The 18044-nt window shown below is 46.2% G+C and overlaps 1 protein-coding gene across 3 annotated transcripts in view; it reads left to right on the top strand.

Annotated features, from left to right (window-relative positions):
- Nucleotides 1–4809: 4809 nt before the first annotated feature.
- Nucleotides 4810–18044, top strand: part of MATN2 (matrilin 2) — a 127927-nt gene continuing 114692 nt past the window's right edge. For all 3 annotated transcript variants that reach the window (XM_036086505.2, XM_036086504.2, XM_036086503.2), the window contains exons 1-2: nt 4810–5043; nt 14719–14888. In XM_036086505.2, the coding sequence (XP_035942398.2) occupies nt 14744–14888 (145 nt within the window). In that variant the 5' untranslated portion in view covers nt 4810–5043; nt 14719–14743. The remainder of the gene's footprint in view (nt 5044–14718; nt 14889–18044) is intronic.

Raw genomic sequence — 18044 nt, 5'->3', positions numbered from 1 at the left:
AATGGATAAAGAAGATGTGGTATATATATACAATGGAATACTACTCAGCCATCAAAAAGAATGATATCTTGCCATTTGCAAAGACATGGAGAGAACTAGAGGGTATTATGCTAAGCGAAATAAGTCAGAGAAAGACAAATACCGTATGATTTCACTGATATGTGGAATTTAAGAAACAAAACAGAGGATCATAGGGGAAGAGAAGAAAAAATAAAACAAGATGAAACCAGAGAGGGAGACAAACCATAAGAGACTCTTAATCAAAGGAAACAAACTGAGGGTTGCTGGAGGGGAGGGGGACGGGGGATGGGGTAACTGGGTGATGGGCATTAAGGAGGGCACGTGATGTAATGAGCACTGGGTATTATATGCAACTGATGAATCACTATATTCTACCCCTGAAACTAATAATACACTATATGTTACTTAAATTGAATTTAAATAAAATTTTTTTAAAAAATGTAATTTTTTTTTTAAGATTTTATTTATTTATTTATTTGACAGAGAGAGACACAGCGAGAGAGGGAACACAAGCAGGGGGAGTGGGAGAGGGAGAAGCAGGCCTCCCGCCAAGCAGGGAGCCCGATGCGGGGCTCGATCCCAGGACCCTGGGATCATGACCTGAGTCAAAGGGAGACACTTAACGACTGAGCCACCCAGGTGCCCCTAAAAATGTAATTTTTATATGCACTGGGAAAACAAAAAATTCACTCGACTCCTTTTATTGTAATCCTTGCTTTATTGCACCGATCTGGAATCAAACTCACAGTATCTCTGAGGTATGCCTGTAATTGATTTTCAGAAATGGTTCTGACAATATTCTTCTGCCCCCAGGCATAGGCTGGAGCTAAAGGTGAAGCTGTGCTAGGCAGGGCTCTCTCATTAGGCCTGGCCAGGGATGCTGAGGTGTCTTAGACATTTTGCTCTAAGAAAATTTTCAACTCTAAAATTTTGGTTATTGCATCCTCTTCTCAACCTCTTTCTCTTCACATACAGTACACATATAGCCAGTAATGTTCTGGCACTTTCTGTACCGGGGAATTGCTTTGTCAATTCTTGTTTTAAATGAGTCAAGACATTTCCATTGCTTCTTTTCAAAGACTGCTCTCCCAATGAAATTGTTCACTTTATTTCACTACATCTTATTTTTCTCCATCTTGTGATTTATTGCAGTCTCCGTGGTGCATTGCCTTATTCTTTTCCACTGGACTATCTGTAGTGTTTCCCTTTCTGTTGAACCCCAGTAATAACCACATCCCAGTTATTTTCTTCAGCAAGAAAGAACATGGAAAAGTCCTAACTTCTGATATTTTTGTTATTCTTGAGTCACCATTTTTGAGCTCTGCCAGCATCCTGGAGGATTTTGTAGGGCAGATACACATAGTCATTGCCTGAGTATCGTGTAGTCTGATTTCACACCGGGCAACCAATGTAGACATCAATTTATTAATGGCATTGAGAGAAGGTAGTCAGTTGTATGTTACTGGTATGAGGCTATTGGCTTTTTTTAAAAAATTGTATTTATTTATTTGAGAGAGAGAGATCACGAGTCGGGTGAGGGGCACAGGGAGAAGAAGGCTCCCCCCTGAGCAGGGAGCCTGATGCAGGGCTCCATCCTGGGACGCTGGGATCATGACCTGAGCTGAAGGCAGACGCTTAATTTTTAACTGCTTAACCGACTCAGCAACCCAGGCGCCCTGAGGCTATTGGCCTCTAATGGCAGACCACTTTGTACCCATTCCTAGGTTTAAGGATGAAAGAAGCAGTGGAGTGATGCTGCCATGCTTAGCAGGTCCATCCTCTGCTCGAAAGGGGAAACCAGTTTCCAGGAAGACAGGCAGTGTTTTAGCCTTGCCAATATCCAAGAAAACAAGTCAGATTTCCACTCACTCTTGCCTATGCATTGAAACTCCCCACTCCCTGCTATTATCTCATTTTTGATAGGTAGCCTCATCAACCTGATTTCCCAAACATTACAAGGTTCTGAACTCCAGGTTCAGGCCATGACAGCCCAGTCCCTTCCACTGCATGGCATAGGGCAATATCTGAAAACAAGCAGAAGGCCTGGTCCCTGCCCTCAGGAGCAAATGGCCCAAGTTCAAGATCACATACAAACATCTGAGTCTTCTTTGAATGGTATATTATTTTCCTAAATAAAATTTTGACTCGCTATAGTTTTTTCCTGATCACTTTCATCTTGTCTTTCCAAGATGGGAGAGTACTTTTTTTTTTTTTGGAAATCATTCTACCTGGGACAGCAGTACCATCCTCCTCAAGGAGGATCTTCTGGACATGGAACCAGCTGTCCATGCTGATGGGGCATCCAGAAGGAAGTGCTGTCCTGGGCTGGAGTAGAAACCCAGCCACCGCCTCGCAGTGCTCCCCTCTTAACCTCCAGCCCCAACCAACTGGCAGCTGGCCCAAAGGGGGAATGTCTCCTAGGTAAGACATCCTGCCCTTCCCCTTGATGAGAGGGGGAGAGCGCCAACAGTTTACACGGGACTCAAACGTCATCAGTCACCTTGAGAAACACAGTGCAAGTGAGGTGAGACTGCAATTCTACACTTCTCCTCACCCATTCAATACAAGGTTTGTTTTACGTTGTGGGTCTGTGAACCAACCTGTCTGCTCTTTGGTTTCTGGTCCCCTTCCATTTAATAGTCTCATTTCAATCTGCCCTCTAGGAAGCAAAACGAAACAAAACAGAAAGTTTTAATGGTTTATAAGGAAGAGATGAATTCATATCAAAAGTCTCTATGAGGTTAGTCATGATTGTGAGGCCTGGGTCAATTGATGTCCCCCACCCCAGTCCTTACGCCACAATAGACCACATGTGGAGATAGAGAACTGAGATTTGGACCCGGTAGAGCTACCAGGTGTAATGAATTTAGACAGCTATCCATTCCAACTGACTCTTGAACTTTCTACATGCCCTCATTCTTATCTGTGGGCGTACGATTGCCCGCATGAGAACTGAAAATCTTAAACCCACACTTCTTCTGAATAAGATTCTCTGTACACTAAGCTGGTAGCAAGGCCTCTGGCAGAAAAGGCAAATCTGGGCTCTCCCCAAGAGCCTCTGTTGTTATCAACTTGCATTCACCAAAAGGTAACTGGGAAATGAAGGCATTATTTTTTCTGACTTGATATTTCAGGACATTGAGCTCACTTATGCTTCATTTTTTCTGGCAGACCTGAGGATCATTCCACAAGGTAGAACAACTCATTGACCCATTTGACTTGGCCCCAGGAATGCTTCGTACAGAGATTTCCTATTCTGAAGAATTTTGATAGAATTCCCTGGAGAAAAACACCCATTTTAGTTGGCATATCCTAGAGTCCCTGGAATCAGTTACTTACTTACAATTCCTTAAAATTTGGAAGGATTTTGGAATTGCTGTTGTTTTCTTGGTAAATTACTGGATCATACTGGTGTCTTGGAATAAGGCAACACATTTTAAATGCAAGTTTCCATAAACTGCAACTCAACTTCCCTAGCTCCTAAGGGATTTTCACTGGCCCAGACTCAGGAAGAATTTTCTTCTGTGGGATCCAAGACTTCAGAGACCAAACATTTCCTGAAGACTTTCCTCTGCTTTCTGACCTCTACCTACCTCCTCCCAAAGACATACAAAGTAACCATTTCTGATATGCGCAGGCAGCCAAGAGTGCCTGGTGGGCCTAAGGGGCAGGTTAGGGGAACAAGGGAACATGGATCCAAGAGTCTTTCTCTGCATTATGGCACCATGTTGTTGTCTGATGGCTTGAGTATGTTAACCCCTTGCTTTATGACTAGAAGTTTTACTTCCCACCCCTGGAGCTTTTCTGAGAAATTGATTTTGTCCCTGGTGTTCATTTATATTCCAGAAACCAACTCGATCATAAAATAGGAGTGATGGTTAGGAGTAAAGGCAGCCAAGAGGACGGAAATTATCAGACTCCGGCACCGCCAAACCTTTTGAAACTCATTAGTTCTGCGGCCTCTCCCCCTTAGCTTGTTAAAACCTGGCCTGGGTGTGTTGGGTACGTGTTTGGGGACAGAATTTTGGAGCCATTATTAGGAGATGTGCTGGCTTGGTGTACATTGCCCACTCACCCACGCTGGTCATACCAGGCCCTCTCCCTGCCACTGCCCAATCCTGTCATCTGCATCCCTCCAAAGTTCTGCGGAGACGTCTAAGGTCATGTTCTCCCACCTTACAAAGTTGCAAGTATCTGTCGCGCATAATTTCAAAAGTCTTGTCTGAACTAGACTTTCTCTGCTCCTTCTTTGTTTCCTATGTGTCCTGGCATCCTTACTTCACTCCCCACCCCCGGGCCTGGTCTGGTCCCCGGCCAGTGGACGTTCTGTTAATACGAACTGGCACTGGTGGGGTGTTCTGGGCACTGCCAAGACAGGTCCTGGCACTTGTCCCCAATTATCCCAATTCTCACCACTTTTTCTTCATCACCATCATCGAGGGATGCCTCCTGCAGATCATGACCCCAAGTTCAGGATAGAGTACCCCTGCCATGCCTCCCTTCTCGCAGGAGATGCTCTCCCCCCACCCCTACCCCCACCCCACCCCGCCAAGTCCCCCAAAGCCTCTGTTGCTCGGAGTTTGCGGTCCGGACCCCTGGAGTCCGAATCCCGCCTGGGCTGGCGGAGGGACCGAGCGGAGCGGGGTGGCGGCAGGCAGGGCGCACGGCCGGGGTGCCCAGCTCCGGGGCTGCCCGCAGGGTGAGGCCGCTCCCTCTCCGCGCCTTCCCCATCCCCAAAGAAGACACCCCTCCTTCCGCCCGGCCCGCTCCCCACCCTCGCCGCGGCGCCGCCTCCCCGCCGCCCTCCCGCGCTGGCCCCGAGCCTCGCAGGCAGCCAGCGAGCGAGGGGAGCGCTCTGGGATGGGACTTGGAGGAAGCGGCGAAGGAGGAGACAGCGGCCGCGGCTCCCACGAGCGACCCCCGAGGAGAACCGCGCCTCTCCGAGCGCCGAGGAGGCCGACGACGGAGACCCGGGTGGCTGCGCCCGTCTCGCTGCCCAGGCGCCCGCGGCAGCGGCTGCAGGTGAGCGGGGCGCGCTTTCCCCGGGGCTCTGTGCACGGCCCCGGCTGCCCCGAGGCGCGGACACACCGGCCGACCGCCTGACGGACCGACAGACAGACCCGCAGAGCTCGGGCGGACGGGCGCACGCGGCCGCTGCCCCCAGGCCTGCGCGCCCGCCTCGCCCCGGCCCCTGCGGCCCCGCGCGGCCCCTGCGGCCAGACGCCCCCTCCCGCCCCGGGGCCCGTCGCTCCGGACCCCGCTGGGCCGGCGCGAGCGGAGGTCGGCGCTGCCCGGACCCCGGGGCGGCGAGAAGTCAGGCCAGCCCGGCCGGGCGAGCGGGGCGCGCTCCCTGCTCGGGGCGCACGGCGCGGCCGCCAGCCCGCACTGCCCAGTGGGGGCGCTGTGCCCCGCCGCGGGGACTCCGGACCTGGGCTCCCGCGGCCCGGGCGGGCGGTGGGGGGGGGGGGGAGACTTGTTGAGCGGGCACATCCAGTGTGATTCCTGTCCTACTGACAGGCCCGATCGAGTCGGATTCCTCCCCTCGGTCGGCTGGTATTTTAATGCCGTGTCATCTGGATTTTGTTCTTGGTCCTCCCTCCGGTGTCTCTCCATTGTGGAGAAGGGAGAGAAGGGGGAGGGCATTTTGTGGTAGTTGCTGGAAACCCCCGAGGACAGTTTGGGGAGGAGACAGAAAAACGGGGACCCTCTCTCGTTAAGGTCTCCGGGACTGGACGCCCGGAAGGTAGCTCCTCAGGAACAGACCCCCACCCTGAACCAACCCATTTGACCAAGTTCCAAATTGTCATAAATCGGGGCCAGGATGCATATGCACCAAGTGCACTGAATGGGCGGGCCTTCCAGGAGAGGGGAGGCTGGAGGGGTAGGTGGTCAGGGGCATAGAATCTGGGATTAGCCTGCCTAGGTTCAAACCCCGGCTGTGAAGCTCTCGGGTTGGTAACCTCGGAGTAACCCAACTACTCTATGCCTCAGTTTCCTCATCTGTCTAATGGAGATGTTAATACCTACAGGACTGTGAGGATTAAAGTCCTTAGAACAGTTCCAGGCACATCCTAAAGCTACCTGGTGAGTTCCATTACCTCTCTTTCCAGAGAAAGCAAGGAGTTCCTATGAGCAGTCACCTCCTCCCCAACTCAGGAAGATAGCCTCTCCACAGATCCAGGAAGGTGGCAGATAATCCACATGTCGTTACCTGGGGTTTTCCATTCTGGAGGCCACTCCTGCGCAGCTCTCCCTACCTGCTCTCTAAGGGACGGCTTCATAAAACCATGTCAAGATACCAAAATGGGTTTATGGCCTGGAAAGTTTCCTCTTCGCCCCTGAAACTTGGTCCCTTAGAATCCCCTTGAGAATGCGGAGATCTGTGGCTCTTCACTACCTGTCCACACTTTTATTCCTGCCAATAGAATTCAGCCTGAGGCCTCCCAGTTGCCGGGACTCTCTTTTTTGTAAACCTGGGCTCCAGGGTTCCCTTGCTCCTAGCATCCAGACCCAGGCAAACTGGAACCACTGTGGCCTGAGCTCACTCACTGGAGACGCCATAGCAGAGTCCACCTCCGAGATACCCTCCCATGGTTGTCATGCCCTGGGCTCTTACCAGCAAGCACCAGGTATCTCTGTTCAGCCAGAGGTAGTTGTAATGAGGCCCAAGATTTAAAGAAAAGGAAATAGGTGATTGCTCCTTGAAAGACAGCAAAGAAATAGGAGGGTCTTTGGAAGTTCTAGAAGGAGATCCCACAATTTTCCTCGAAACAGCTCTGACTGGTGCCTAAAAGAAGGCAAGGAGTAAGGCAGGGGTGTGGCTGGAGAAAGGGGTAGAGACAGGCTCAGGTCTCAGGAAAAGCAGGCCGCAGGGTGTGATGGGTGTCAATGCTGGTGGGCACCAGGTGTTGGGCGTGAAGCCGGGCAGGCAGTGACAGAGGACATGCTAAGCCTCAGGGGTGAGTGCTGGAGTTTAAGACCAGTCAAGTGGGTCAGAGGGTCTCTAGCGCTTTCCCTGGGACCCACTGCCCTTTGGTCTGCAGCACCTGTGTTCAAGAGAACCCTTTCCTGGGACTCCCCATCTTTAGGGAAGCTCAGGAGGGCTGCCCTGCTTCCCACTGTGAGAATAGCTCGGGAGGATCATGGGAAGAGGGAGGCTGAAGCGCCAAGGAGAGCGGAACATGTCGTCACCGTTGCTAGTAAACAGTGCCAGAAAGGCCCTTCCAAGGGACCAGTTGCCACTTGGAGCTCCAGACTGTGAGGTCATCTTTGAACCCTGCCATGTGGCTTGGCAGACGGCCATCACTGCCTTACCTGGCAGGACCCTGAAGGGGACTCAGAGGGAAAGGCAGGGCTGGGCTGGATCCCAGACGCTTGGGCCCTTGTCAGAAATTGGTGGTAGTGACGAGGTCAGTGGTGAGAGGGAGCGGGGGCCCAACCCGGAGAGCACACCGATCTTGGCACCTGAAGGACCTGGCTGCCAGTCTCAGCCCTGTGTGTGTGTTTGTGTGTTTGTGTGTGTGTTGGGGGGGTGGCTGGGGGGAGTTGTTGAGGTCAGCATTATAATACAGGGCCAGATGATAGGGCTTTGAATGCTAAACTAAGGAATCTAGATTTTACTGTGTTGGCATGTGGAAGTTGGAACTCTGACAGTTTTTGAGCAGGAACATGATAAGCAAGCATGATAAGTGTGTTGGGAAGTTGAATTCAGCACTGGTGCTAGATGGACTCAGTAGGGGAGACTTGGACTAATGTTCAGTTCCAACTTACAGAAAAAAACTGAAATAACGGTGGCTTCAAGAAGGAAGTTTATTTCTGTCTTGCATTCTAGAAGCCTGGAGGTGGTGAGTCCAAAGTGAGAGTGAGGTCAGGGACCCACACTCCTGTGCCTCGCTTTACCATGCAGCGTGGCTTCCATTTCCATCATGGGTCATGGTTCAACATGACTGCTGGGTATCCAGCCAGGATGTTCTCCTTCCAGCTAGCAGGAAAGCAGGAAGCAAGGAGGTCAATTCCCCATCCCTCCTTTAGGACACTTTTCAGAAGTTGTACATACCATGACCACTGCCATCCACTGGCCAGCATGTAGTCACACAGGCAAGAAGGGAGGACTGGGAGCCATGGTCTTTATTCTAGCCTGTCACACGTCCAGGTAAAAAGTGGGAGTATTACCAAGGAAGGAGAGGAAGGAAGATATTGGGGGGGGGTAGCTGCCAGTGGTCTCTGTGATGGGAATAAGGTCTAGGACTGTGACCTCGGTATGGATGGGAAGGGAAGAAGACATGAGTGACATCACTGAGAAAAAAAATGGCAGGATTTGGTGCTTGAGTGCATGGAAGGGAAAAAAAGATATGGAAGGAATGACCATATATACCAAAATATGAGGGGAGGGTTTTTCCCCCCCAAAAAATTATTCCTTAGAAAAGAGGAAATTGCCCTCTCTTTGAGTCCTTGCAGAGTCTCTCAAAGTACAGGGAATCTAGCAAATATTTTGAACAAAGTGCTGTTTGGGGAAGACACACTATGTTCAAAATGTTCTCAATCAAAGTGCTACCTTTGGATACATCTAGATACATACCAAAACAATAAAAAAAATCAACTCGGATTTTGTAATTATTCTTGAGGGCACAATTTCCCAGTTGCAAGGATTGGATGATGCTGGATACAGTCCTTTAAAGAACAACACAATGAGTGAGTAAGTTGCAGAGATACACTGTCCTCTTCTCTTGGCCCGAGATAAAACCTCCAGCAACAGCATCCCATATGGGTCTGGAAAGTGCTGTGTCTCAGACAACTTAGACAGGGGTGGACAGGTTAGAAGACTCAAAACGTATCTTTGTTGTTGACACAGTAGTGATGTTTGAAAGGCAAGCATTTGAAAACATTGTTTTATGGAACATTTTTAATGAGAAAAGCCTTACTTCTAAAGTGATAACATTATTTTGTAATTTGAAGTGTTTTGAATAGGCATTTGTGACTAAGTTGATACATTAGTTACTGTGACTCGATATTTGATATTTAATCTATATCCTTTTAAAATTATATATTTAACTTGGCTGAGAAATTTGAGGGAGGGGGTCCTCCCATCATAGGAGATAGCCGCTGGGGTTGCCTTTATTTAGGCAAATATCCTATATAGAGAAAGACATGAGCTGGGACTTGGCAGTTGTCAGTTGCCAAACTAGTTTGATCCAACATTTATTGATCTTTCGTTGGTCAGTAAGTGTGTTTATTCATCATTTGTCTATTTTCTAAAAACTTATTTATAAAATTTGGCCCCCAGCACATGGGTGGTACAGCAATGACAAGGTATGTCCCAAGGAACAGCTCACAGATGAGGCAGGGAGACAGATCGAGTAGCAAGAAAAAGAAAGCGAGGGCTAGAGCAGACAACAAACCCATTGTTCCGGGTGTATAGAGAAGTCAATCCTTACTGGGAAAACTGGAGAACATTTTAGAGAGTGGGTAACACCATGAGCTGAGCCTTGAGGAATGAAGGCGATTTTGGTTCATGTAGGGCTTCCAGGCCAAGGGACCCGCGTGGAGGGAGGCACTGACTGTGATAAGAATCTGAGCTCCTCAGGCCAGGGAGATGGCGGGGATAGAAGCTTGGCTTTGTCCCTTAGCTAGCTCTCAGGCCGTGGAGAGTGTCTTCCCCTCTTAGTGTCCCATTCATAAAATTAGGAACTCATCCACCTCACAGAAGGATTGTAGGGATCCAACGAGATGATAATACAGAAAATGCCCAGGTCACTGCCTCGGACATAGTAAGCACTTAAAAAATAGTAACGGCCTACCCCCTTTCTCTTCTTGTCCAGAGGCAGAGTTTACCACCTTGTAGAAAGTCATGCCCAACCTTCTTTAGGATCGCAGGATTGTGCTGGCCTGTGGCCTGGTTTAGGTTGAGAAACACTGTTCTCAGGCCATGCCTCTCATTTTACGGCTGACTAATTAAAACCCAGAGAGAGAAGTCACCTAACTGAGGTCACGCAGGGTGTTCTAACAGGGCCAGGCCTCTCCTCTCAAGGCCTACAGAACATCCTGTTGGCTCTGGTGGGATCCTACTCGCCTGACAATTTACTTGGAATGGGGATGCTTAGAAGAACCCAAGGCTAAGAGGGTCAGAGCAGTCTCCTCTCTCCTTTCCCCCACCCCCTTGCTAGAGCTAAATGAAAAGACTCATTGTCCCATGGAGAGGAGAAACATTGTTAAAACAAAGTCAAAGCTATTCTTTCCATGCCCCTGAATGCTTCACGGAATCTGTTCAGATTGAATTAACCTCTGTTTCCCAGCACAACAATCCTCCTATGCCCATACATGAAAGGAACTGTTTCTCAAGCATCAGTCCATTTCCCAGCTAGAACCGGCTCCTGTTCTCCAAATGCTTGCAGTGAGCTGTAAGTGCCCAACTGAGCAACATTATTAATATGGGGTCCATGCTCTGACCTTTTTTTTCCTTGTCGCACTGCCATTGCATTTTTTTTTTTAAAGTCTATCTTGCCTATATTAATATTGTCCTACTGGTTTTATGTTGGCATGTATACAATATTTTTTCCCACATTCCTTTAGTTTCTTTTAAACAGCTTTTTTGAAGTATAACTTCCATACCAATAAAATTCATCATTTTTAGGGGACAATTTGATGAGTTCTGACAAATGCATACAGCCATGTAACCTCCACCATAATCATGATATAAATACTTCTATCGCCCCCCCCCAAATTTCCCTCATGTCCCTTTGTAGCTGATCTTCTTTTCCCACCCCCACGCCCTGGAATCACGGATCTGCTTTCTGTCATATAGTGTTGCTCTTTATTGAATGTCACATAAATAGAATCGTTCAGATTATAATCTTTTGTGTCTGGCTGCTTTCACTCAGTATAATTATTTTAAGATTCAACCTTTAATTGCCGAGTAGTATTCCATTGTATGGCTGTACCGCAGTTTATTAATCCATTCATCAACATGTGGACATTTGGGTTGTATCCTGTTTTTAGCTTTTATAAATAAAGCTCCTATGACCATCTGAGTATAAGTCTTTGTGTGGATGTGTTTTCATATCTTTTGCGTAAATTCTGAGGAGTGAGGTTGCTGGTAGCAAGATGAAACATCTCAGTCTGTCCAGGACTGAGGAGTTTTCCAGGATGCAGGACTTTCAGGGCTAAAACATCGACAGTTCTGGGTAAACCAGGACAGCTGGTCACTTGTGCTGTGTCATTTGGCAAGTGTACATTGAACTTTATGAGAAACTGGCAATTTGTTGTCCAGAGCCTCTGCACCATTTTGCATTCTTACCAGCAATGTATTAGGGTTTCAGTTTCTTCACATCTTCACCAATACTTGGTTATAGCCATCTTTTTAATTTTAGTTTTTCTAGTGGATTTGTCATGGAGTCTTATTGTGGTTTTAATTTGCATTTTTATAATGACTAAGAATGTTGAACATCTCTTCATATGATTATTTGTCATCCAAATATCTTCTTTGCTGGTGTGACTGTTCAAATATTTCACATATTTTCAGATGGGTTGTCTTCTTACTGAGTTTATGAGTTTATATAGTCAGATATAAATAACAGATCAGAAATGCATAAATCTTTTCCACCAGCTTGTGACTGACCATGCCATTGCATTTAAAAGGAAAGTTTTAAATACTTTCAGATATTAGCATTATTTTTAAGTTATATTTTTGTATGTCATTATTCTATTATACTGGTCATAAATAACATAAAAGTTAAGTTGATGTGTTAAACGGCTTAATATGACAAAATGAACAATGTGTACTTTGTATTAATTGGTTTGATTGCATAATAAGAACAACAAGTAGCTTACTGAGCACTTACTTTGTGCCATTCACTGTTCTGCATGCTTTATGTATAGGACTGATTTAATCCATACAACAACCAGGTCTATTTCTTATCCCCGCTTTAAAGATGAGGAGACTGAGGCACAGAGAGGATAAGAGTAACCTGCTCAGTGTTAGACACCTAGAAGTGCTTGGTTCTGTGTTTTCTTTTTTCTTTTTCCTTTTTTTAAGTAAGCTGCACGCCGAACATGGGGCTCGAACTCACCACCCTGAGATCAAGAGTCTCATGCTCTACTGACCGAGCCAGCCAGGTGCCTCAAGTTCTGTTTATTTTTCACGCCTTCCCCTTCCCCTATTCCCCTTTTAGTTAGTGATGGTGACCTGAAAACACAAACACTTCTTGAAATCAGCAGGAAACCCAAGCACATGAAATGGTATTGTTTTTTGAAAATGATACTCACCCACCACATCATGTTCCAAATGTTTGGATTTAAATGCAAATATGTCAGGTTGCAAGTGGGCTTAGAGAACATGTTGTATACATTTTGAAATAAATAAAGGGGGACTTTGTATTTTCTCAGTTTGGAGGAAGGAGAAAGCAGTAAAATAATAACTCACATATAAATGACATAACACACTTAAAAAGTCATTTAAAATGTGGTAAATACCCAGGAAGCTTGAAAGTAAATAATAGGTTTAACACCAGAGAAAGAGGCAAACTCTTCTAAGTGGTCTTCCTTTTCTCAGAAGGAATCTCACAGTTAAAGCTATGAAAAAGGGCCGATCTACTTAGTGAAGAATTTAGTTTATTTAAAAAGTTGGGGGCAGTAGTTATCAGTAATGAGCCGATATGCTCTGGAGTTTCGCCACTTTATCAGCTGCATAAGCTTAGGTAAATTACCTACCTTCTCTGAGTTACTGTTAGAATTAAATGACTTAATACATTTAAAGCATTTGGCCCAGTGCCTGGCACGTAGTAAGTGCTGTACAAACATTTGCTATTTTTAATAGAATTTTAATGCATAGGGAAAAGTGAGCTCTATACAGCAAGTGTGAAAAACTTTGGACTTTGAAGTTTGACAGCCGGGGTTTATCTCCAGGTCAATTCCTGAAAGCAATTTGCTGAACAAACAATTCACTAATTACTGAGTTTTTTTTTTTTAAGGTTTGGGAAATGGTCTTTGCCCTGGCCCTACCCTGTTCCTGCCTCTGCGGCAGAACAGCTATGCCCTTTCATGAGTTGTCTTCTGGGATTTGACTTGCAGCTAATTGGGTTTTCTGCTAATCAATGAATTGGTAAATTGGCCTGCTTACCCTGGGTTTGAATCCCTACTTTGCTACTTACTTTAGCTGTTTGACCGTGATCAAGTTTCTGAGCTTCTGTGAGCCTCCGTTTCCTCATCTCTAAAAAGCAGAAGTAATCATTTTGATTTCTGCAAGATAGGTATGAGGATTAAATGAAGTCAGCTGGGTGAAACTGCCAAGCACAAGATAAGGACTTAGTAAAGATTTTACATGCACATGATGTTACTTAAATGTTGTTCCTCCTTAAATCTTCCCTCCTCCCCACCTAATTTATATAAATTAATAAATTGTGATGACACTCATATGCCAGGCAGGACTGTCTTTTTTTTTTTTTTAAGATTTATTTATTAATTTGAGAGAGAGAGAGAAAGAGTGGGGGGGGAGGGGCAGAGGGAGAGGGAGAGAGAGAATCTCAAGCAGACTCCATGCCCAGCACAGAGCCTGACGTGGGGCTCTGTCTCATGACCCTGAGATCTTGACCTGAGCCGAAATCAAGAGTGAGATATTTAACTCACTGAGCCACCCAGGCGCCCCCAGAGAGAATAGTCTTGACATCACTCACCATGTGGCCAAGTACCTTTCTCATCCTATGTGAAACACTGAGATAGGCCATCCTAGGAAAACCTGGTTCTGACCCTGTCACTTCCTTGCTTAGAATCCTTCTGAGCCTTTATACTAGCTATACCAATACAGAAAATGGGTAAAGGCGGTGCTGGTCTGGTAGACAGGGCTCCTCTGGTTCAAAGTCCCCTTGCCCCTGTGGATACCTGGAACTCAGAGTTAGAATCCTTTATTCCTGCTCAACATCGGGTTTGATCCTATTCTTCTCTGGTCCCCCAGCGCCTTTGCTCATTTGCTTGTCCCCACTTCCCCATGTGTGCCAGGCACTATGCTGAATGCTTCAGTTACATGCATTAATTCACTCAGTTAACTAATATTATCCCATATTCCCACAAGCCTCGGGAGGTTAAATAGCTTGGCCAAGGTCATACACAGTGAGTTTCAAGAGTCGGGATTCAAAGGCAGGAAGTTTGGTGCCAGAGTCCAAGCCCTTAACTACTGCACCCTGCTGCCTCTTACGAGACATGTGAGGGAGGCAGGAAGGCAGGGAGGCTGGGAGGCTCACTATGTGATGCTACCTTGTATCAGCTGTGCATACATTCCTTGGGAATTTATATATATTACTTTGTGCCATACACTATTATTAGACTGAAGGAATAATGTTACTTGGAATCTTCAGATATGATTTTTTCCTTTTTCAAATCCAAGGTACAGAATATAATTATAGACAATTGATAAAAAATAACCCCAAGGAGAAACTTGAGGATATTTTTTTCCCTGTCAAGTTTTCCATTCAGTCTCATAGAGACCAAAGTGACGAAAAATTTTAATATGCATGCCCTGCTCAGAGTATCCAAGAACCTACCAATGGAAGTTCCCTGAGTTCTTAAGGCTCAAACCCATAAGTGACATTTTAAGGACAAGGGGCATGTTTGATACTGAAAAGGTGGCACAGCGGGTCTGCAGCGCCTAGAGTTCAAGGAGACCTGGAAATCTCACCCTGCTCCCTTTTCCCGTTGTGTCTGTCACAGCCTTCCGCTCTTCCTCTTCTCGAAGATGGAAAAGATGCTGGTGGGCTGCTTTCTGTTGGTCCTCGGACAGATCCTCCTTCTCCTTCCCACTGAGGCCAGGGAGCGGCCTCCCTGGAGGTCCATCTCCAGAGGGAGACACGGTCGGACCCACCCCCAGACGGCCCTCCTGGGTGAGTGATGGGGGCTCTGCCTCCGAAGCAAGCAGGAAGAGGTGGTTAAGGGTGGACCTCCGGGCAGGGGATGGACACACGTCAGTCAGGAAGCTCTCTTATCCCTCAGTCTCCTGTTGGGTTTTGGGGGGGTGGGGTGGGGTGGGGGAGGGAATGGATCTCATTGGCAATGAGTGCATGGGGTTTTCAAAATGAAATTGAAACCCTTCTATTTCAGAGCCTCCCATTTAATCTGAGGCTCATGACTTTTCTCTCAATACGCAAGGAAAAAATCTGAAAAGGTCCTGGTTGTACTTCTCTGAACAGGGTGTTATGAGAGTTTTTCATTGGATTTGTCCAGCTAATCTGTGTTAATAATGCTTCCCTGCATGGCAGCATGGGGAAAAGAGCAGGCAGTTTTGCAGAAGGTGGGAGCAGCCTCAGAAGACAGGTGGGGATACTGTAAGTGGAATCAAGATACCAGGAATAGAAAATATCGGGGTTCTCTTATGAACATGTTTTCTTCAGGTGAATTTTTCTTTTTCTCCAAGAGAAAGGAAAGATCGTAAAAACACACAGACTATGGATAAATGGAGCTGGTTGTAAATATAGGCTCTGGTAAGCCCAGGATGTGGAGGTAATAGGAAGGTCAGCCAGTGGAAGGAGAATAGGTTTTGGCATAGACCTGTGTTCACGTCCTGGGTCTGGTACTTACATGTGTATACTTAGGCAGTGCAGTCTCTCTGGGGTTCAGTTTCCCCATCCATAAAATGGGAATGTTAATGCTGATCTTGGAGTATTTTTTGTGAGGAGAAAATAAGTTAATAAATGTAAACTGTAGGTATGCAATGAATGATAGCTTTACAACAACTGTCATTCTATGAAGTTCTCTGAAACTGTTTTATAGCTTGTTGGCCAGGTGACAGAGTCTGACCCCCTATGAAGGCCGTTGAAAGAACTGCCCAATTGCCTGGTCGCCTCAGCATTCAAAATTAGAGACCAGGGCAACTCCAAACACTCTGTTCTGAGAGGTTAGAATCTTTACTGATGTTCACTAAATGATGGCCCCATGATCCTGGGCCTTCCATGTCTTTAGTCTTCTGAGAATCTGTTTCCATAGTGACATCAGCATAAGACTTTTGCAAATGTGGCAAGGACTGGGGCATGTTTACTACACTGATTGAAGGGCTTTTTAAAAACAAATTTCAAGATGATAAACATGTGTGTATATATATATATATATACACACACAAACACACACACACAAACACACACATATATATGTATAACATGTATGTATATATATGTATACACACACAGAGGGAGAGAGAGAACTCAAAATGCCTGATTCCTACAGCACCAGCCGCGATTGCACAGTTGGGTTTTTGATGGCGCTTTCAGAATGAGCCCCCACGCACTTAGCTGGAAAAGCATACTCCTCTTGGCCCTAAATACCGCCCCCCTCCCGACACCCACACACCGCGGCTTCCCGATGCCAGCATTCACTGCCCTCTCCGTCGCCCCAAGCTCAGGCTCTGAAGTAGAAACCCCTCATCTTCTGAAATCAGCCCCACACCCAGTATTGCCTCCTGTTCCTCATTTCGCCGGAGAATGTGCCAGAGCCAAGGAGGAGGCGGGAACATGGTGCATCTCCCCGCCCCGGAGAGTGGTCAGTGGCCGCTCCCGGACGTGCTAGACGGCTGCTGGGCCCGTGAATGGGGTTGAGTGAGAATCATGAAACTGGAAGGCAAACACCACAACTTTCTGGCCTGGATTCTCACGTGCCATCTGCTTTTGGTCTTCCTCTGACAGGGAACAAAGATGCAGAAGCCACATTCACTGTAGTCCTAGCCCTGATCCTGTGATTTTGTCTTCATTCTTAGAATACGGTGTCTCCCATGTTATGGGTGTTCGCTTTTCTCGGCTTTTTGTTTTCGATGTTCTAAACATTGCCCAGGCACGTTTCACTTTTGTGGCACCTCATTGTGGCTATAGTTAAGGTCCGCCCTGCATGACTTATTTTACTAGTCACTTACTTGCAAGGGTGTCTCTGAAGGTTTAACAGAGAAACAGAATTGTTTCTTAGGTTGATTCTTCATTTGAATTTTCTGATTTTTTTAAAAAAGTTTATATTTCATGTCTAAAGTCAAGTCAGAGTTCTAGTAACAACTTGAGCCAGTTAAAAAAAATAAAGCGTGTATTTATCAGCCCCGCCTATGAATGTTTGCAGGCTGCCCAGATGATAGTCAGTGGTGATGTGTGTCCACGTGAGCTTCCCTCCTACTTCATTCATTCATCTGGAGTTTCTGCTGTGTGGCAGACATTGGGGGTTCAGGAAGCACATGTGTAGTGGGGGAGACAGACATGGAAAAGGATCATTAATTTGGTGGAATTGATGTGCAACAGAAGCAACATTAGCTAGGTTATAGCCCCACTCTCCCTGCTGTCCACTCCATATAAGGCAGTGGGTCTCAGACGTTCTGGTCTCAGGATCCCTTTACAGTGAAAAGTTATTGAGGATCCCAAAGAGTTTTTGTTTTTGTGGGTTAGATCTATTGATATTTACTGGGTCAAATATTGAAATGGAGAACTTAAAAATGTATTACCTAATGAATTAATTAAAAATAACAATAATAAACCCACAACATAACCCGTAACATAAATAAAAATATTTGTATAAAAAATGACCTTTTCTAAGTTAAAAAAAGAATGGCACTGTTCTACATCTTTACAAATCTCTTTCATGTCTGGCTTAATCGAAGACAGTTGGATTCTTACCTTGTCCATTCAGTCTGTCATGAAATATTGTTTTGGTTGGACTACCTGAAGAAAATATGGCCTCCTGAAAAAGGAAAAGCATTTTAATAGCCTTTTCATATAATTGTGGATATTTTTCTTTGAGATGACACCAAAACTTGACAAATGATAGTTTCTTAAAGGTTAGTTGCAATGTGGAAACGAAAACTGCATCAATAAACTTTTCATGCTCTATGTACTCATGAGACAATAATATAAAAAGCAAACATTCGTGCTATTATGGATATAGTTCTGACCCCATAGGCCCTTTGAAGGGATCTCAGGGACCCTCAGGGATCCCTAGACCGCACTTTGAAAACAGCTGGTTTAGGGCTGCATTCCTAGTGAAGGCAGAGATCCTCCCTGAGGGATGAGCAGGCA

The sequence above is a fragment of the Halichoerus grypus genome, chromosome 5, assembly GCF_964656455.1.
Source record: "Halichoerus grypus chromosome 5, mHalGry1.hap1.1, whole genome shotgun sequence".
Taxonomy (NCBI): domain Eukaryota; kingdom Metazoa; phylum Chordata; class Mammalia; order Carnivora; family Phocidae; genus Halichoerus; species Halichoerus grypus.
Note: the sequence above shows the minus strand (reverse complement) of the source record. Positions and strands in the feature narration are given on the sequence as shown.